Source organism: Mustelus asterias, unplaced genomic scaffold, assembly GCF_964213995.1.
Source record: "Mustelus asterias unplaced genomic scaffold, sMusAst1.hap1.1 HAP1_SCAFFOLD_1664, whole genome shotgun sequence".
Lineage (NCBI taxonomy): Eukaryota > Metazoa > Chordata > Chondrichthyes > Carcharhiniformes > Triakidae > Mustelus > Mustelus asterias.
The window spans coordinates 42,268-63,553 of record NW_027591609.1 but is presented as its reverse complement, the minus strand read 5'-3'; the positions used below and the strand labels follow the sequence as shown (position 1 = coordinate 63,553).

Below are 21,286 nucleotides of genomic sequence, written 5' to 3'. Positions count from 1 at the left end.
CTGCAGAAGCCTACCATGGTGAACCTTATCAAACGCCTTACTAAAATCCATATATACCACGTCCACTGCCTTGCCCCCATCCACCTCCTTGGTCACTTTCTCAAAAAACTCGGTGGGTGATATTTGTATCTATTCTCCTGGAAACTGAATGAATCTTGTTCCAAACTGGGTTCAATATCAGACATTTCAGGGAGTCCGGAATCATTCGCCCCTGAACCTACACTGGTAAAACCCCAGGCAGTTCCTCAGTAAGGGTTTTTCTGGTTCCTCACCATATATTAGTCAGGATACTGAAACCCAGCTTTTTTACAGTCCACTCCTGGAGGTCCCACTCCCTGAGCCGACAAAATTCAGCAGTGTCAGTGCTGAAGTTTCACAGTGGGAGTGATTCCCAGAGTAACTGTCAATCATATCACCATTGATGTCCAGGTTTGTGTAGTTTTAGTTATCCTGATGTCTAACACACACACATCAATAAAACAGGGAATTCCTGCAAACAAACTGCAGCTTCTTCTCTGTCTGGACAGACAATGTTTGTTGAATAATTGTCCCAATGGTTAACAGGCTCCTGTGAACTCATCCAACTCGTATTTTAATACTGACTTTAACAAATATATATTAAATAGGTTTATTTTAAATAAGTTAAAACCAGCCTTAAAATGGTAGATATAGTATAATAACCATAGTACTTTTCAGACTGGAAACTTTAACCTGCTGTTTCACTTTGATTTAGGAGCAGATCCCAGTTTTACACCAATCTCTGATTCATGTATCCAGCATTCACCGTCATTCTAAAAACAGAAGTTGCTGCAAAATCTCAATAAGTCTGACAGAATCTGTAAAGTCAGGAACAATTAATGTTTCCAGTTGAATGTGACTCTTCTTCAGTGTCAAAACATTAGATCTGTTTCTCTCTCCAGAGATGCTGTCAGACCTGCTGAGTTTTTACAGCACTTCTTGTTTTTATTTACGAGTTCAGGACTCAGACAAGACAATCCACAATACAAATCTTACAACTGGGCTCGGGTTTATTAACATCAGCAGAAACAGACACCAATGAAAATGGTTGGGACCTCGATGTGATTAACAGCAAAATCCAGTCCTTGCAGTCACTCGTGAACCTGATGGTGTTTCAGCAGGTGAGGTGACTGAGTGAATCCCTTCCCACACACGGAGCAGGTGAATGGCCTGTCCCCAGTGTGAATTCGCTGGTGTGCCTGCAAGTTGGATGACTGAGCGAATCCCTTCCCACACTGAGAGCAGGTGAACGGCCTCTCCCCAGTGTGAACTCGTTGGTGTCTCAGCAGGCTGGATGGATCACAGAATCCCTTTCCACACTGAGAGCAGGTGAATGGCCTCTCCCCAGTGTGAACTGGCTGGTGTCTCAGCAGGCTGGATGAATCACCGAATCCCTTCCCACACTGAGAGCAGGTGAACGGTCTCTCCCCAGTATGAATGCGCTCGTGTGCCCGCAGGCTGGATGACCGAGTGAATCCCTTCCCACACTGAGAGCAGGTGAATGGCCTCTCCCCAGTGTGAACTCGCTGGTGTGTCTGCAGGCTGGATGGCCGAGTGAATCCCTTCCCACACTGAGAGCAGGTGAATGGCCTCTCCCCAGTGTGGTTGCGCCGATGTGCTTCCAGCTGTGATGGGGCTCTGTATCTCTTCCCACAGTCCCCACATTTCCATGGTTTCTCCATGGTGCAGGTGTCCTTGCCTCTCTCTTGGGTGGACAATCAGTTGAAGCCTCGTCCACACACAGAACACGGGTACCGTCTCTCCCTGCTGTGAATGGTGTGATATTTATTCAGGCTGTGTAACTGGTTAAAGCTCTTTAGTCCGAGCACTAGAACACTCTCACTCGAGTGTGGCAGTGTGTTGGTGCTTTTCCAGTCACACTGATGTTTGAAATCTTTTCAAATCAACAGACTGGACAATCATTTCTCCTTCTAGATTCAAAGTCCGATGATATTCAGCTCCCAAGGAATATGACTGTCAGATCTAGACGTGACATTTGAGATTTCGGGCTGTGATTCCTCTTTCAATATCCTGTAAAACAAGTTTACAAAAGTCATCAGTGTCAGTACAGGATAGAAATTCAGAACAGACAATTCTAGTTTCTATGGAACATTCTTTCCTCTCCCATTCCTCAAAAGCTGTAAATCTCCATCCCACACACTCTCCCTCCATTCTCACTCTGCTGTATCTAATATTCACCCTCCCAATTCTCCTGAAGGTGCTGATTGAGGCTGATTGACAGATCCATGCTCACTGCTTCCTGTCCTGGACACAGAGACCATAACAAATAGGAGCTGCAGTCGGCCATTTGGCTCATCGAGCCTTTTAAACTATTCAATGAGATAATTCGTTCATCTACCTCAGCATCATTCTCCCCACACTAAACCCATATCCCTTGATATCTTCAATATCGAGAAACCAATCAATCTCTCTCTTGAAAATAGTTGATGACTGAGGCTTCACTGTCCTCAGGGGTTGAGAATTCCAAATCTTTACCACATCCTTGAGTGAAGAAATCCCCCCACATCTTAGCTTTTGCTCCATCTTCTTGTCTGTTCCCCATAACCTTTGACACCCTTGTCAGTCAAAAATCTGTCTAACTGGAATATATTCAATGATCCTCAGCCTCCACTGGTCCCTGTGGAAGAGAAATCCAAAAGACGAACAATCCTCTGAGGGAAGAGATGTCTGGAAATATATAACGGAGCTACAGTTCCATATTACAAAATATTCAGATCCCAAGGAATATGACTGTCTCGATGTGACAGTTGAGATTTTTGCCTGTGATTCCTCGTTCAAAATCTTGTGAAATGAGTTTGCAAAAGTCATCACAGTTAATATAGGATAGAAATTCAGAGCAGACAATTCTAGTTTCTATGGAACATTCTTTCCTATTTCATTCCCAAAAAGTTGTAAATCTCCATCCATATCAATGGATTCTCACCTGGTGTTGTGAGACTTCTTACTGTGCTTACCCCAGTCCAACGCCGGCATCTCCACACTCTGAGTGGAAACAGAGAGAAGTAGGAGAGGCCGGAGGTGAAGAGAGAGATTTTATTCATCAACAACTCAACAGGAACTTTGACAGAATTTCCAAACCCTGTGAACACCATCAGCTCCAAGTTCCTCTCCAACTCACACACCATCCTAACTTGTCTGACATCCAGTACTGAAAGAACAGAAATTTATTTCATTTAAATACTGGGAAGACTGAACCCATTGTGTTCAGTCCCCACTACAAACTCCACTCCCTCGCCAACAACTTTATCTCTCCTCCTGGCAACTGTCTGAGGCTGAACCAGGCTGTTCACAACCAGGGTGAAATAGTTCATCTCAAGATGAGCTTCCAGCCACATGTCCACATCATCATCAAGACCACCTTCATTCATAGAAGCATTAATAGTAATTAATAATAATGAATAATAAAATACAGTGTAGAAGGAGGCCATTCAGCCCATCGAGCCTGCACCAACAACAATCCCATCCAGGCCCTATCCACATATTTACCTGTTAATTCCCCCTGATACCAAGTGGCAATTTATCATGGCCAATCCGTCTAACCAGCACATCTTTGGACTGTGGGAGGAAACCGGAACACCCGGAGGAAACCCACACAGACACGGGGAGAATGTAGAAACTCTGCACAGACAGCGACCCGAGGCTGGAATTGAACCCGGGTCCCTGGCGCTGTTAGGCAGCTGCACTAACCACTGTGCCACCGGGTCACATGTCAGTGACATCGCCCGACTCCAGCCCAGTCTCAGCTCATCTGGAACCCTCACCCATTGCATTGTGACGTCACACCCTCACCCATTCCATTGTGACATCACACTCTCACCCATTCCATTGTGACGTCACACACTCACCCATTCCATTGTGACCTCAGGGCTTCCCTCTCCGATCACAATCCCTGCCGGCCTCCCACATGCAGCCTCAATGGCGGCAGTCAGCCCGGGTCTAACACTACAAGCTGCCGCTCCATTTGGTACAAAGGGGGGGACCGGGAAGTTCATTTCCGGGGTTTGGGTTTGAACAACATGTTTACAAAGTCTCTCCACCCACCCGCCACATTTATCATTCCCCGCGCGCCGCCCTCTACCTCGTATTGATCTCGCTTCCGAGTTAAAACCGCCTGTCCGTCGCCATTACCCGCACTTCCTGCCCCTCATTCACTCCGATTGGTTGGAGGACCAGCCACTGCCACTCGGTCCTCCAACCCCGCCCCCTCTTCTGATTGGTCCGGAGCTGCCGTCAATCAGTGCCCGGGCATTGTGATGTGGAGCATGCGCAGTGTCATTGCTGTCCTTGGCGCTTGTTTGTCCCGGAGAAGCGGAGTCAGCGTTAGGCGGTGGCTGGGAGGATTTGGAAACACTTTGTGGATCCGCAAACCCTTCAGAATTATTGTCAGCTCCCTGGTTTGCAGCTGCGGGGCTTCTCCCTCCCTCCCGAGAACAGGCCCAGGTTAACGGCCCCATCCTGGCTCAGCCACTGGAGGATGGTTCACATCAGAGGATGGGGGAGGGGGACAATAAATAAGAGGTTCCACTTTGGCCTCAAATCAATGAGGACTCTGATCTCTGGGAAGGAAGGAAACCCTGGGAGGTGGGCGGGGAGGATTCACAAACACCCGCTGGAGGCCCCAACACCCCCAATAAGACCCATTGGTTTTATTGTCAGACAGGAGCTGGAGAACTGAATCCAGTAAGATTTTTAACAACACCAGGTTAAAGTCCAACAGGTTTATTTGGTAGCAAACACCATTAGCTACCATTAGGTGTTTGCTACCAAATAAACCTGTTGGACTTTAACCTGGTGTTGTTAAAACTCTTACTGTGTTCACCCCAGTCCAATGCCGGCATCTCCACATCAGAACTGAACCCAGACAGAGGAGAGGGAAGGAGCAAACTGGGAGTGGAGAAAAGAAATGGTGAGATGGGTTTGGATTTCAGCGCAGGGAGGAGGGAGAGTGTGTGGGACAGGAATTTATTGATTTGGGGAACAAGAGAGGAAGAAATGTTCCAGAGAATTAGAATTGCCTGTTCAAAATTTCTATCCTGGACTGACAGTGATTAACTTTGTAAACTCCTTTTACAGGTGAGGTGAAGAAACATCACATCAAAATCAGACAGAGTCTCGATTCACTTGGACTTAAATATCCTCAGACTTTGAACGTGGAAGGAAAAATGTTTGTCTTCTGTCTGGAGGAGAAGATTTCAAACATCAGTGTGACTGAAAAAGCACCAAGATACCCACACACCTGAGTGAGAGTGTTTCAGTGAGTTGACTGTGGAAAGAGCTTTATCCAGTTACGCAGCCTTAAAAAACATCACACCATTCACAGCAAGGAGAAACTGTACACGTGTTCTGTGTGTGGATGAGGCTTCAACTGATCGTTTAACCTGGAGAAACATAAGGACACCAGCACCATGGAGAAACCGTGGAAATGTGGGGACTGTGGGAAAGGATTCAGTTACCCTTCTCTGCTGGAAAATCATCGGCGCAGTCACACTGGGGAGAGACCGTTCACCTGTTCTGTCTGTGGGGAGGGATTCATTCAGTCATCGGGCCTTTGGTCTCACCAGAGAATTCACACTGAGGAAAAGCCATTCACCTGCACCTCCTGTGGGAAGAGGTTCAGGCATTCTTCAGCACTCACTGTGCACCAACGCACTCACACCGGGGAGAGACCATTCATCTGCTCCGTATGTGGGAAGGGATTCACTCAGTCATTCCACCTGCTGTCACACCAGCGAGTTCATTCTGGGGAGTGGCCGTTCACCTGCTCCGACTGTGGGAAGGGATTCACTGGGTCATCCCACTTACTGTCACACCAGCGAGTTCACATTGAGGAGAAGCCATTCAGCTGCACTGACTGTGGACGGAGTTTCAGACAGGCATCCTCCCTCATTGCACACCAGCGAATTCACACTGGGGAGAGACCGTTTACTTGCTTTGTGTGTGGAAAGGGATTCACAGTTTTACCCACCCTGCTGAGACACCAGAAAATTCACACTGAAGAGAAGCCATTCAGCTGCACTGACTGTGGAAAGAATTTCAGGCAGTCATCCAACCTCACTGCTCACCGACGCACTCACACTACAGAGAGACCATTCACATGCTCCGTGTGTGGGAAGGGATTCAATCGGCCATCCAACCTCTCTGCTCACCAGCGAGTTCACACAGGGGAGAGGCCATTCACTTGCTCCGTGTGTGGGAAGGGATTCGCAAAGTCTTTCAACCTGCTGGCTCACCAACGCACTCACACTAAGAGGCCATTCAACTGCTCTGTGTGTGGGAAGGGATTCACTCAGTCACAATGGCTCCTGAGACATCAACAAGTTCACAAGTGACTGCAGGGGTTGGATTTTGCTGTTTTTGCTGCTGTTCAGTATTGACAGTCTGACAATATTTTATTTCTGTTGATGTTAACAAACCCTATAACTAGCTGGAATTTAATATTCTGGAAGTGTCACTGATTTTCAGGGCTGCAATGTCACTTTTTAAAAGCACCACCAATGATCTTCCCTCTTAACTGAAGAACTCTCAACAGGAACCTGTTTAGAATAAAATTAAGAACTTTTGCTTCAATTCTAATTTGATCCTTGGGGCAAAATCTACAATTCATTCTCTGAAAGATCCATCTGCAGGGCACAAAGTATTTATTTTCAATGCTTGTATTGAGATTTTCTGGAAAGCTACTCTTTGATTTTTAAGGGCTATTTTTTGGTTTCCAGGGCATCGTTTTCCATTCTCAGTAACTCCTTTATTAGTGATGTAGTCACGTAGTAACATTACCTTTTGTGTTTCTGTTAGTTTACTTCTTTGAATAAGGTAGCACAAATACTGAAGACTGTGTATACATTAAATCTTTTAAATTGGAATCTATGAATGATATTTTTTGTTAACTTATTTTAAAAATACTCCCATACTCTCTTTCCAAAATGAGAATTCTAACTATTTGACACAAGGTAACTGAATCAGATGTTTACTGGTTCAGACGGTGGAGCAGGAAAAATCTCTCCCGATTCTGATCTTCATTGTGTGTGGATTTACATTGATAACCCATCAATAACCTCACTACAGCAGCTGAGATCAGCTCTGACCGGGGATTCTGTATGTTGTCTGTGAACGTTCAACTGCAAATAAAAGCAGTTTAGAATATGAACCTGGATGAATGGATCTCAATTTCTAACGTGACGACCCAAGTGATTGTAAGTACGTTCACAATATCTGGTTACTCCAATTCCTGAGTTGTAAACCCCACCTCCTGAGATATATAAAAATAATCGAGACTTGTTCAGCAGAATGGGGAAATCTCTGCCGATGGTTGGATCATTCCTTTTGAGGCTCACACTGCTATGAAACTAGTTCTGTAGCAGGAAGACACAACTCCTCCACACATCATCGATAGGCTGCTGAGTCAGGGAACTTCTTTTTTCAAAATAGGTGGCAAAGCTGTTCTTCCAGTTTGAGACTCTGTCTCTGCAGATGTCGCAACATCGGGAGAGACAGAATCTGTGATTGGAGGAGATGGTCCTCACAGTTTCTGCCTCTCCCATGTACAGGATGATCTTTTTCTTCCAGTAGTTCCTCACAAGACTTAATTTCTGCAGGCCTTTTGGCAAGTCATGTTGCAGCTTTATAGAATCTCAGTTAGGCCGCACTTGGAATATAGTGTTCAATTCTGGTCGCCACACTACCAGAAAGATGTGGAGGGTTTGGAGAGGGTGGAGAGGGTACAGAAAAGATCTACCAGGATGTTGCCTGGCATGGAGGGCATTAGCTATGAGGAGAGGTTGGAGAAACTTGGTTTGTTCTCACTGGAACGACGCAGGTTGAGGGCGATCTGACAAAGTCTACAAGATTGTGAGGGGCTTGGGCAAAGTGGATAGAAGCTTTTTCCCAGGGTAGAAGAGTCAATTACTAGGGGGCATAGGTTTAAGGTGCGAGGGGCAAGGTTTAAAGGAGGCAGGTTTTTTACCCAGAGGGTGGTGGGTGCCTGGAACTCGCTGCCGGGGGAGGTAGTGGAAGCAAATACAATAGTGACTTTTAAGGGGCGTCTTGACAAATACATGAATAGGATGGGAATGGAGGGATCTGGTCCCCAGAAGGGTAGGGGGTTTCAGTTCAGTTAGGCAGCGTGGTTGGTGCAGGCTTGGAGGGCTAAAGGGGGTGTTCCTGTGCTGTAATTTTCTTTGTTTTCTTTTGAGAGTGAATTCACCCTCCACAGCCGTTCATTTTGAACCCTGGATGAAATATTCTCACTCTGGGTTTAAGGCTTCCTGGCGTAATACACAGATTTAGATCTTACCACCAAACACCAATTCATATCCTCATCCGAGTCCCAGATTTAAATGTGATTGTCCAAACTAGAAAACATATATAATTTGACTCTTTTTAAACCTGATTCACCACACCCTGCCACACTAACCACAACAGATTGTTTTTGGGACCAGTTGTTCCATTGAAGTCTGTGTTGTTCTCAATGATGACAGTTTTAACCTTCTCCATAACCTGTCCTAGCCCTTCTGCCCTCCAGGGGGCTCTGTTTTTCTGATGGTGACATTCCCTGTTTACCCAGTCAGCCCTTGAATTGTTTGTGAATCCAGTCACATGTCGGTTAGACTGGATCAGGGCGGCAGATTTCCTTCCTGAAAGGGCATTACAGAACCAGATGTGTTTTTACAACAATTAATTCATGCTCATCAATATTTTTATTGAAACGTGGTGGGATTCAAACCCAGGTCCCAAAATCATTATAATAAATAGAGAAAATGCTGGATAAACTCAGCAGGTCGGTTCTTTTCAGAACTCCAGCATCTGCTGGATTTTGCTTTACCTCCAAATCATTCCCCTGGATTACTCCTGCTCTGGCTCTAATTCCAGTCAGCTCAGACAACAAAAACAGGTTTCACAAAATCACAAACATTTAAAAAAGGAGGTAGACAAAAGGCAGGTAACTATAGGCTGGTTCGCTTAACTTCTGTAGGAGGGAAAATGCTTGGATCTATCATCAGGGAAGAAATAGCGAGACATCTGGATATAAATTGTCCCATGGGTAAGACGCAGCATGGGTTCATGAAGGGCAGGTCATGTTTGACTAATTTGGTGGAATTCTTTGAGAACATTACATGTGCACTGGACAATGGGGAACCTGTGGATGTGGTGTATCTGGATTTCCAGAAGGCATTTGACAAGGTGCCGCACCAAAGACTGCTGCATAAGATAAAGGTGCACAGTGTTACGGGTAATGTATTAGCATGGATAGAGGATTGGTTAACTAACAGAAAGCAAAGAGTGGGGGTAAATGGGTGTTTTTCTGGTTGGCAATCAGTGACTAGTGGTGTGCCTCAGGGATCAGTGTTGGGACCGCAATTGTTTACGATTTACATAGATGATTTGGAGTTGGGGACCAAGTGTAGTGTGTCAAAATTCGCAGATGACACTAAGAGCAAAGTGTGCAGAGGACGCTGAAAGTCTGCAAAGGGATATAGATAATCTAAGTGAGTGGGCGAGGGTCTGGCAGATGGAGTACAATGTTGGTTAATGTGAGGTCATCCATTTTGGTAGGAATAACAGCAAAATTGACTATTATTTAAATGGGAAAAAATTGCAGCGTGCTACTGTGCAGAGGCCAAGCTGATTGGAGGAGGGAAAGCAATTCCTCCTCCAAGACTTGATCTCATTTGCATCTTAGCCAAAAGGCCGAGATACTGCTTTTAAAAATTGCTTCATATGAAACATATGAAACTTCAATGTAACCTAATGACCTCAAACAAACCTCTGCAAGACGTGCCGGATCATTGACACGGATGCCATCATCTCACGTGAGAACACCATCTACCAGGTACACGGTACCTACTCTTGCAACTCGGCCAACATTGTCTACCTGATACGCTGCAGGAAAGGATGTCCCGAGGCATAGTACATTGGGGAAACCATGCAGACGCTACGACAACGGATGAATGAACACCGCTCGACAATCACCAGGCAAGACTGTTCTCTTCCTCTGGGGGAGCACTTCAGCAGTCACGGGCATTCAGCCTTGGATCTTCAGGTAAGCGTTCTCCAAGGCGGCCTTCACGACACACGACAGCGCAGAGTCGCTGAGCAGAAACTGATAGCCAAGTTCCGCACACATGAGGACGGCCTAAACCGGGATGTTAGATTTATGTCACATTATCAGTAACCCCCACAGCTTGCCTCCTGGGCTTGTAGAATCTCACTAGCTGTTCTGTCTGGAGACAATACACATTTCTTTAACCTGTGTTTAATTTTCCCTCCACCCACATTGTCTGTACCTTTAAGACCTGGCTGGCTGGAGGATTCACATTCTAATCAGTATTCTGCAACTTGATTTTGTCTGTTTGCACTGTTTGAGAGCACATTTCCACTCCATCTGACGAAGGAGCAGTGCTCCGAAAGCTTATGGTATTTGCTACCAAATAAACCTGTTGGACTTTAACCTGGTGTTGTGAGACTTCTTACTCTGTGCAGAGGGACAGGGGTGTCCTTGTGCAGGAATCTCAAAGAGTTGGTTTGCAGGTGCAACAGGTAATTAAGAAGGCAAATGGAATTTTGTCCTTCATTGCTCGAGGGATGGAGTTTAAAAACAGCGAGATTATGTTGCAGCTGTATAAGGTGCTGGTGAGGCCACACCTGGAACACTGTGTACAGTTTTGGTCTCCTTACTTGAGAAAGGATATACTGGCACTGGAGGGGGTGCAGAGGAGATTCACGAGGTTGATTCTGGAGTTGAGAGGGTTGGCTTATGAGCAGAAACTGAATAGACTGGGGCTATACTCATTGGATTTCAGAAGAATGAGGGGAGATCTTATAGAAACATATAAGATTATGAAGGGAATAGATAAGATAGAAGCAGGGAAGTTGTTTCCACTGGCGGGTGAAACTAGAACTTGGGGGCATAGCCTCAAAATAAGGGGAAGCAGATTTAGGACTGAGTTGAGGAGGAACTTCTTCACACAAAGGGTTGTGAATCTGTGGAATTCCCTGCCCAGTGAAGCAGTTGGGGCTACCTCATTGAATGTTTTTAAGGCAAGGATAGATAAATTATTGAACAGTAAAGGAATTAAGGGCTATGGTGAGCAGGCGTGTAAGTGGAGCTGAGTCCACAAAAAGATCAGCCACGAGGCTCGAGGGGCCAGATGGCCTACTCCTGCTCCTAGTTCTTATGTTCTTCCCACAATTCCCACATTTCCATGGCATCTCCCTGTGACTGCAATTATGTTCCAAAAGGCCAGATGATTGGTTGAAGCTTTCACCACACCTGACTAAACCTCTGACTAACCTGAGTAAAACTGAGGGTAAAGTATTGGTGTCTGTAAGGGCTAAAACAATACCCTTGGCTTCCTTGCAGATCTGTGGCACCAAGTTCAAGACTCCTTCATGAATCATCCTCTTGGCCTCTTGCCTGTCAACTGTCCATGAGAATCTCATGTTTCAGAATGTTCACTGCTCATTCTTCCAGAACTAATGAGTATAGGTGCAACCTTTCCCCAAAAGACAACGAGTTGGATTCTGTGGGATCACTTCCCCAAAACTGGAGAATCCCCCCCTGAAGTCAGAGGACCCCCCGGCCTGCTACGATTCCTGTGGTGGGTGGGATGGGAGAATTCTCCCCTACACCTTCACAACCTTTCCTCAAAAGCCAACACCTTCATCTTAGGAATGGGCCTGGTGAACTTTCTCTGAACTCATTCCAATGAAAGCATGTCATTCCATAAGTAGGGAGACCAAAACCGCACACAGTATTCCAGCTGCTATCTCAGCAATGTCCTGTGTAGGTGCAGCAAGTTCCCTTTTTCAAACTCCACCCCCTTGCAGTAAAGTCCAACACTCCATTTGCCGCCTTCTTTACTTGCTGTACCTTCATCCTATTTTTTCACGATTCATGTACAAGGACACCCAGATTCCTCTCTACGGCAGTATTCTTCAGTTTCTGTATATTTATAAATTGTTTGCTTCTCTATTCTTCCTGCCAAAGTGGAAAAGCTCCCACTTTCCCGCACTATACTCCATCTGCCATTTTTCTGTCCATTCAGGTAACTTATCTGTGTCCCTTACAGATTTTTTGTAATAACCTCACAACTTGCTTTTCTACCTATCTTTGTATCATCAATTCTGGCTTCATCCAAGTCATTGATCAAGGTGGCTGTTTTTCTCTCTCTCAGTTGTGGGTGATATTTGTCCCTATTCTCCTGGAAACTGAATGAATCTTGTTCCAAACTGGGTTCAATATCAGACATTTCAGGGAGTCAGGAATCATTCGCCCCTGAACCTACACTGGTAAAACCCCAGGCAGTTCCTCAGTAAGGATTTTTCTGGTTCCTCACCATATATTAGTCAGGATACTGAAACCCAGCTTTTTTACAGTCCACTCCTGGAGGTCCCACTCCCTGAGCCGACAAAATTCAGCAGTGTCAGTGCTGAAGTTTCACAGTGGGAGTGATTCCCAGAGTAACTGTCAATCAGATCACCATTGATGTCCAGGTTTGTGTATTTTTAGTTATCCTGATGTCTAACACACACACATCAATAAAACAGGGAATTCCTGCAAACAAACTGCACCTTCTTCTCTATCTGGAGATCCAATGTTTGTTGAATAATTGTCCCAGCGGTTAACAGGCTCCTGTGAACTCATCCAACTCGTATTTTAATACTGACTTTAACAAATATATTTTAAATAGGTTTATTTTAAATGAGTTAAAACCAGCCTTAAAATGGTAGATATAGTATAATAACCATAGTACTTTTCAGACTGGAAACTTTAACCTGCTGTTTCACTTTGATTTAGGAGCAGATCCCAGTTTTACACCAATCTCTGATTCATGTATCCAGCATTCACCGTCATTCTAAAAGCAGAAGTTGCTGCAAAATCTCAATAAGTCTGACAGAATCTGTAAAGACAGGAACAGTTAATGTTTCCAGTTGAATGTGACTCTTCTTCAGTGTCAAAACATTAGCTCTGTTTCTCTCTCCAGAGATGCTGTCAGACCTGCTGAGTTTTTACAGCACTTCTTGTTTTTATTTACGAGTTCAGGACTCAGACAAGACAATCCACAATACAAATCTTACAACTGGGCCAGGGTTTATTAACATCAACAGAAACAGACACCAATGAAAATGGTTGGGACCTCGATGTGATTAACAGCAAAATCCAGTCCTTGCAGTCACTCATGAACATGATGGTGTTTCAGCAGGTGAGGTGACTGAGTGAATCCCTTCCCACACACGGAGCAGGTGAATGGCCTGTCTCCAGTGTGAATTCGCTGGTGTGCCTGCAAGTTGGATGACTGAGCGAATCCCTTCCCACACTGAGAGCAGGTGAATGGCCTCTCCCCAGTGTGAACTGGCTGGTGTCTCAGCAGGCTGGATGAATCACCGAATCCCTTCCCACACTGAGAGCAGGTGAACGGTCTCTCCCCAGTATGAATGCGCTCGTGTGCCCGCAGGCTGGATGACTGAGTGAATCCCTTCCCACACACTGAGAGCAGGTGAATGGCCTCTCCCCAGTGTGAACTCGCTGGTGTGTCTGCAGGCTGGATGACCGAGTGAATCCCTTCCCACACTGAGAGCAGGTGAATGGCCTCTCCCCAGTGTGGTTGCGCCGATGTGCTTCCAGCTGTGATGGGGCTCTGTATCTCTTCCCACAGTCCCCACATTTCCATGGTTTCTCCATGGTGCAGGTGTCCTTGCCTCTCTCTTGGGTGGACAATCAGTTGAAGCCTCGTCCACACACAGAACACGGGTACCGTCTCTACCCGCTGTGAATGGTGTGGTATTTATTCAGGCTGTGTAACTGGTTAAAGCTCTTTAGTCCGAGCACTAGAACACTCTCACTCGAGTGTGGCAGTGTGTTGGTGCTTTTCCAGTCACACTGATGTTTGAAATCTTTTCAAATCAACAGACTGGACAATCATTTCTCCTTCTAGATTCAAAGTCCGATGATATTCAGCTCCCATGGAATATGACTCTGTCAGATCTAGACGTGACGTTTGAGATTTCGGCCTGTGATTCCTCTTTCAATATCCTGTAAAACAAGTTTACAAAAGTCATCAGTGTCAGTACAGGATAGAAATTCAGAACAGACAATTCTAGTTTCTATGGAACATTCTTTCCTCTCCCATTCCTCAAAAGCTGTAAATCTCCATCCCACACACTCTCCCTCCATTCTCACTCTGCTGTATCTAATATTCACCCTCCCAATTCTCCTGAAGGTGCTGATTGAAGCTGATTGACAGATCCATGCTCACTGCTTCCTGTCCTGGACACAGAGACCATAACAAATTGGAGCTGCAGTCGGCCATTTGGCTCATCGAGCCTTTTAAACAATTCAATGAGATAATTCGTTCATCTACCTCAGCATCATTCTCCCCACACTAAACCCATATCCCTTGATATCCTCAATATCTCGAAACCAATCAATCTCTCTCTTGAAAATAGTTGATGACTGAGGCTTCACTGTCCTCAGGGGTTGAGAATTCCAAATCTTTACCACATCCTTGAGTGAAGAAATCCCCCCACATCTTAGCTTTTGCTCCATCTTCTTGTCTGTTCCCCATAACCTTTGACACCCTCGTCAGTCAAAAATCTGTCTAACTGGAATATATTCAATGATCCTCAGCCTCCACTGGTCCCTGTGGAAGAGAAATCCAAAAGACGAACAATCCTCTGAGGGAAGAGATGTCTGGAAAGATATAATGTAGCTACAGTTCCATATTACAAAATATTCAGATCCCAAGGAATATGACTGTCTCGATGTGACAGTTGAGATTTTTGCCTGTGATTCCTCGTTCAAAATCTTGTGAAATGAGTTTGCAAAAGTCATCACAGTTAATATAGGATAGAAATTCAGAGCAGACAATTCTAGTTTCTATGGAACATTCTTTCCTATTTCATTCCCAAAAAGTTGTAAATCTCCATCCATATCAATGGATTCTCATCTGGTGTTGTGAGACTTCTTACTGTGCTTACCCCAGTCCAACGCCGGCATCTCCACACTCTGAGTGGAAACAGAGAGAAGTAGGAGAGGCCGGAGGTGAAGAGAGAGATTTTATTCATCAACAACTCAACAGGAACTTTGACAGAATTTCCAAACCCTGTGAACACCATCAGCTCCAAGTTCCTCTCCAACTCACACACCATCCTGACTTGTCTGACATCCAGTACTGAAAGAACAGAAATTTATTTCATTTAAATACTGGGAAGACTGAACCCATTGTGTTCAGTCCCCACTATGAACTCCACTCCCTCACCAACAACTTTATCTCTCCTCCTGGCAACTGTCTGAGGCTGAACCAGGCTGTTCACAACCAGGGTGAAATAGTTCATCTCAAGATGAGCTTCCAGCCACATGTCCACATCATCATCAAGACCACCTTCATTCATAGAAGCATTAATAGTAATTAATTAAAAGTAATGAATAATAAAATACAGTGTAGAAGGAGGCCATTCAGCCCATCGAGCCTGCACCGACAACAATCCCTATCCAGGCCCTATCCACATATTTACCTGTTAATCCCCCTGATACCAGGTGGCAATTTATCATGGCCAATCCGTCTAACCGGCACATCTTTGGACTGTGGGAGGAAACCGGAACACCCGGAGGAAACCCACACAGACACGGGGAGAATGTAGAAACTCTGCACAGACAGCGACCCGAGGCTGGAATTGAACCCGGGTCCCTGGCGCTGTTAGGCAGCTGCACTAACCACTGTGCCACCGGGCCACATGTCAGTGCCATCGCCCGACTCCAGCCCAGTCTCAGCTCATCAGGAACCCTCACCCATTCCATTGTGACGTCACACCCTCACCCATTCCATTGTGACATCACACTCTCACCCATTCCATTGTGACATCACACGCTCACCCATTCCATTGTGACGTCAGGGCTTCACTCTCCGATCACAATCCCTGCCGGCCTCCCACATGCAGCCTCAATGGTGGCAGTCAGCCCGGGTCTAACACTACAAGCTGCCGCTCCATTTGGTACAAAGGGGGGGACCGGGAAGTTCATTTTCGGGGTTTGGGTTTGAACAACATGTTAACAAAGTCTCTCCACCCACCCGCCACATTTATCATTCCCCGCGCGCCGCCCTCTACCTCGTATTGATCTCGCTTCCGAGTTAAAACCGCCTGTCCGTCGCCATTACCCGCACTTCCTGCCCCTCATTCACTCCGAATGGTTGGAGGACCAGCCACTCCCGCTCGGTCCTCCAGCCCCGCCCCTCATTCACTCCGATTGGTTGGAGGACCAGCCGCTCCCGTTCGGTCCCCCAGCCCCGCCCCTCGTTCACTCCGATTGGTTGGAGGACCAGCCACTCCCGCTGGTCCTCCAGTCCCGCCCCTCATTCACTCCGATTGGTTGGAGGACCAGCCGCTCCCGTTCGGTCCTCCAGCCCCGCCCCTCATTCACTCCGATTGTTGGAGGACCAGCCGCTGCCACACGGTCCTCCAACCCCGCCCCCTCTTCTGACTGGCCCGGAGCTGCCGTCAATCAGTCCCCGGGCATTGTGATGTGGAGCATGCGCAGTGTCATTGCTGTCCTTGGCGCTTGTTTGTCCCGGAGAAGCGGAATCAGCGTTAGGCGGTGGCTGGGAGGATTTGGAAACACTTTGTGGATCCGCAAACCCTTCAGAATCATTGTCAGCTCCCTGGTTTGCAGCTGCGGGGCTTCTCCCTCCCTCCCTCCCGGGAACAGGCCCAGGTTAACGGCCCCATCCTGGCTCAGCCACTGGAGGATGGTTCACATCAGAGGATGGGGGAGGGGGACAATAAATAAGAGGTTACACTTTGGCCTCAAATCAATGAGGACTCCGATCTCTGGGAAGGAAGGAAACCCTGGGAGGTGGGCGGGGAGGATTCACAAGCACCCGCTGGAGGCCCCAACACCCCCAATAAGACCCATTGGTTTTATTGTCAGTCTGCAGACAGCAGCTGGAGAACTGAACCCAGACAGAGGAGAGGGAGGGAGAAAACTGGGAGTGGAGGAGAGAAATGGTGAGATGGGTTTGGATTTAAACCCAGGGAGGAGGGAGAATTTGTGGGACAGGAATTTATCGGTTTGGGGAACAAGAGAGGAAGAAATGTTCCAGAGAATTAGAATTGTCTGTTCAAAATTTCTATCCTGGACTGACAGTGATTAATTTTGTAAACTCGTTTTACAGGTGAGGTGAAGAAACATCACATCAAAATCAGACAGAGTCTCGATTCACTTGGACTTAAATATCCTCAGACTTTGAATGTGGAAGGAGAAATGCTTGTCTTCTGTCTGGAGGAGAAGATTTCAAACATCAGTGTGACTGAAAAAGCACCAAGATACACGCACACCCGAGTGAGAGTGTTTCAGTGAGTTGACTGTGGAAAGAGCTTTATCCAGTTACGCAGCCTTAAAAAACATCACACCATTCACAGCAAGGAGAAACTGTACACGTGTTCTGTGTGTGGATGAGGCTTCAACTGATCGTTTAAGCTGGAGAAACATAAGGACACCAGCACCATGGAGAAACCGTGGAAATGTGGGGACTGTGGGAAAGGATTCAGTTACCCTTCCCTGCTGGAAAACCATCGGCGCAGTCACACTGGTGAGAAACCGTTCACCTGTTCTGTCTGTGGGGAGGGATTCATTCAGTCATCTGGCCTTTGGTCTCACCAGAGAATTCACACTGAGGAAAAGCCATTCACCTGCACCTCCTGTGGGAAGAGGTTCAGGCATTCTTCAGCACTCACTGTGCACCAACGCAGTCACACCGGGGAGAGACCATTCATCTGCTCCGTGTGTGGGAAGGGATTCACTCAGTCATTCCACCTGCTGTCACACCAGCGAGTTCATACTGGGGAGAGGCCGTTCACCTGCTCCGACTGTGGGAAGGGATTCACTGGGTCATCCCACTTACTGTCACACCAGCGAGTTCACATTGAGGAGAAGCCATTCAGCTGCACTGACTGTGGACGGAGTTTCAGACAGGCATCCTCCCTCATTGCACACCAGCGAATTCACACTGGGGAGAGACCGTTTACTTGCTTTGTGTGTGGAAAGGGATTCACAGTTTTACCCAGTCTGCTGAGACACCAGAAAATTCACACTGAAGAGAAGCCATTCCGCTGCACTGACTGTGGAAAGAATTTCAGGCAGTCATCCAACCTCAGTGCTCACCGACGCACTCACACTGCAGAAAGACCATTCACATGCTCCGTGTGTGGGAAGGGATTCAATCGGCCATCCAACCTCTCTGCTCACCAGCGAGTTCACACAGGGGAGAGGCCATTCACTTGCTCCGTGTGTGGGAAAGGATTCGCAAAGTCTTTCAACCTGCTGGCTCACCAACGCACTCACACTAAGAGGCCACTCAACTGCTCTGTGTGTGGGAAGGGATTCACTCAGTCACAATGGCTCCTGAGACATCAACAAGTTCACAAGTGACTGCAGGGGTTGGATTTTGCTGTTTTTGCTGCTGTTCAGTATTGACAGTCTGACAATATTTTATTTCTGCTGATGTTAACAAACCCTATAACTAGCTGGAATTTAATATTCTGGAAGTGTCACTGATTTTCAGGGCTGCAATGTCACTTTTTAAAAGCACCACCAGTGATCTTCCCCCTTAATTGAAGAACTCTCAACAGGAACCTGTTTAGAATAAAGTTAAGAACTTTTGCTTCAATTCTAATTTGATCTTTGGGCAAAATCTACAATTCATTCTCTGAAAGATCCATCTGCAGGGCACAAAGTGTTTATTTTCAATGCTTGTATTGAGATTTTCTGGAAAGCTACTCTTTGATTTTTAAGGGCTATTTTTTGGTTTCCAGGGCATCGTTTTCCATTCTCAGTAACTCCTTTATTAGTGATGTAGTCACGTAGTAACATTACCTTTTGTGTTTCTGTTAGTTTACTTCTTTGAATAAGATAGCACAAATACTGAAGACTGTGTATATATTAAAACTTTTAAATTGGAATCTATGAATGATATGTTTTGTTAATTTACTTTCAAAATACTCCCATACTCTCTTTCCAAAATGAGAATTCTAACTATTTGACACAAGGGAACTGAATCAGATGTTTATTGGTTCAGACAGTGGAGCAGGAAAAATCTCTCCCGATTCTGATCTTCATTGTGTGTGGATTTACATCAATAACCCATCAATAACCTCACTACACCAGCTGAGATCAGCTCTGACCGGGGATTTTGTATGTTGTCTGTGAATGTTAAACTGCAAATAAAAGCAGTTTAGAATATGAACCTGGATGAATGTATCTCAATTTCTAATGTGACAACCCAAGTGATTGTAAGTACGTTCACAATATCTGTTTACTCAAATTCCTGAGCTGTAAACCCCACCTTCTGAGATATATAAAAATAATCGAGACTTGTTCAGCAGAATGGGGAAAGGTCTGCCGATGGTTGGATCATTCCTTTTGAGGCTCACACTGCTATGAAACTAGTTCTGTAGCAGGAAGACACAACTCCTCCACACATCACAGATCGGCTGCTGAGTCTTTTCTCAAAATAGATGGCAAAGCTGTTCCTCCAGTTTGAGACTCTGTCTCTGCAGATGTAGCAACATCGGGAGAGACAGAATCTGTGATTGGACGAGATGGTCCTCACAGTTTCTGTCTCTCCCATGTGCAGGATGATTTATTTCTTCCAGTAGTTCCTCCCAAGACAGAATTTCTGCGGGCCTTTTGGCAAGTCATGTTGCAGTTTTATAGAACCTTAGTTCGGCCACACTTGGAATATAGTGTTCAGTTCTGGTCGCCGCACTACCAGAAGGATGTGGAGGCTTTGGAGAGGGTGGAGAGGGTACAGAAAAGATCTACCAGAATGTTGCCTGGCATGGAGGGCATTAGCTATGAGGAGAGGTTGGAGAAACTTGGTTTGTTCTCACTGGAACGACACAGGTTGAGGGCGATCTGATAGAAGTCTACAAGATTGTGAGGGGCTGGGCAGAGTGGATAGTCAGAAGCTTTTTCCCAGGGCAGAAGAGTCAATTACTAGGGGGCATAGGTTTAAGGTGCAAGGGGCAAGGTTTAAAGGAGGCAGGTTTTTTACCCAGAGGGTGGTGGGTGCCTGGAACTCGCTGCCGGGGGAAGTAGTGGAAGCAGATATGATAGTGACTTTTAAGGGGCATCTTGACAAATACATGAATAGGATGGGAATGGAGGGATATGGTCCCCAGAAGGGTAGGGGGTTTCAGTTCAGTCGGGCAGCGTGGTTGGTGCAGGCTTGGAGGGCCGAAGGGGGTGTTCCTGTGCTGTAATTTTCTTTGTTTTCTTTTGAGAGTGAATTCACCATCCACAGCCGTTCATTTTGAACCCTGGTTTGAAATATTCTCACTCTGGGTTTAAGGCTTCCTGGCGTAATACACACATTTAGATCTTACCACCAAACACCAATTCATATCCTCATCCGAGTCCCAGATTTAAATGTGGTTGTCCAAACTAGAAAACATATATAATTTGACTCTTTTTAAACCTGATTCACCACACCCTGCCACACTAACTACAAGAGATTGTGTTTGGGACAAGTTGTTCCGTTAAAGTCTGTGTTCTCAATGATGACAGTTTTAACCTTCTCCATAACCTGTCCTAACCCTTCTGCCCTCAAGGGGGCTCTGTTTTTCTGATGGTGACATTCCCTGTTTACCCAGTCAGCCCTTGAATTGTTTGTGAATCCAGTCACATGTCGGTTAGACTGGATCAGGGCGGCAGATTTCCTTCCTTAAAGGGCATTAGAGAACCAGATGTGTTTTTACAACAATTAATTCATGCTCATCAATATTTTTATTGAAACGTGGTGGGATTCAAACCCAGGTCCCAAAAGCATTATAATAAATAGAGAAAATGCTGGATAAACTCAGCAGGTCGGTTCTTTTCAGAACTCCAGCATCTGCTGGATTTTGCTTTACCTCCAAATCATTCTCCTGGATTACTCCTGCTCTGGCTCTAATTCCAGTCAGCTCAGACAACAAAAACAGGTTTCACAAAATCACAAACATTTAAAAAAGGAGGTAGTCAAAAGGCAGGTAACTATAGGCTGGTTAGCTTAACTTCTGTCGGAGGGAAAATGCTTGGATCTATCATCAGGGAAAAAATAGCGAGACATCTAGATATAAATTGTCCCATTGGTAAGACGCAGCATGGGTTCATGAAGGGCAGGTCATGTTTGACTAATTTGGTGGAATTCTTTGAGAACATTCCATGTGCAGTGGACAATGGGGAACCTGTGGATGTGGTGTATCTGGATTTCCAGAA

General features: G+C 45.9%; 1 protein-coding gene and 1 pseudogene across 2 annotated transcripts; both read right to left on the bottom strand.

Annotated features, from left to right (window-relative positions):
- Positions 1–1,006: 1,006 nt before the first annotated feature.
- LOC144488558 (uncharacterized) lies at positions 1,007–4,188 on the bottom strand. 2 transcript variants are annotated; one of them, XM_078206619.1, is made up of 2 exons: positions 4,118–4,188; positions 1,007–2,049 (listed from the first exon to the last, which is right to left on the bottom strand). In XM_078206619.1, the coding sequence occupies exon 2, from the start codon at positions 1,698–1,700 to the stop codon at positions 1,110–1,112; it is 591 nt and encodes a 196-aa protein (XP_078062745.1). In that variant the 5' UTR covers positions 1,701–2,049; positions 4,118–4,188; the 3' UTR covers positions 1,007–1,109. The 2 variants fall into 2 exon arrangements, with proteins under 2 accessions (XP_078062745.1, XP_078062744.1); XM_078206618.1 differs by lacking the exon at positions 4,118–4,188 and adding an exon at positions 3,885–4,005.
- Positions 4,189–12,679: 8,491 nt separating this feature from the next.
- Positions 12,680–21,286, bottom strand: part of LOC144488559 (uncharacterized) — a 30,850-nt pseudogene continuing 22,243 nt past the window's right edge.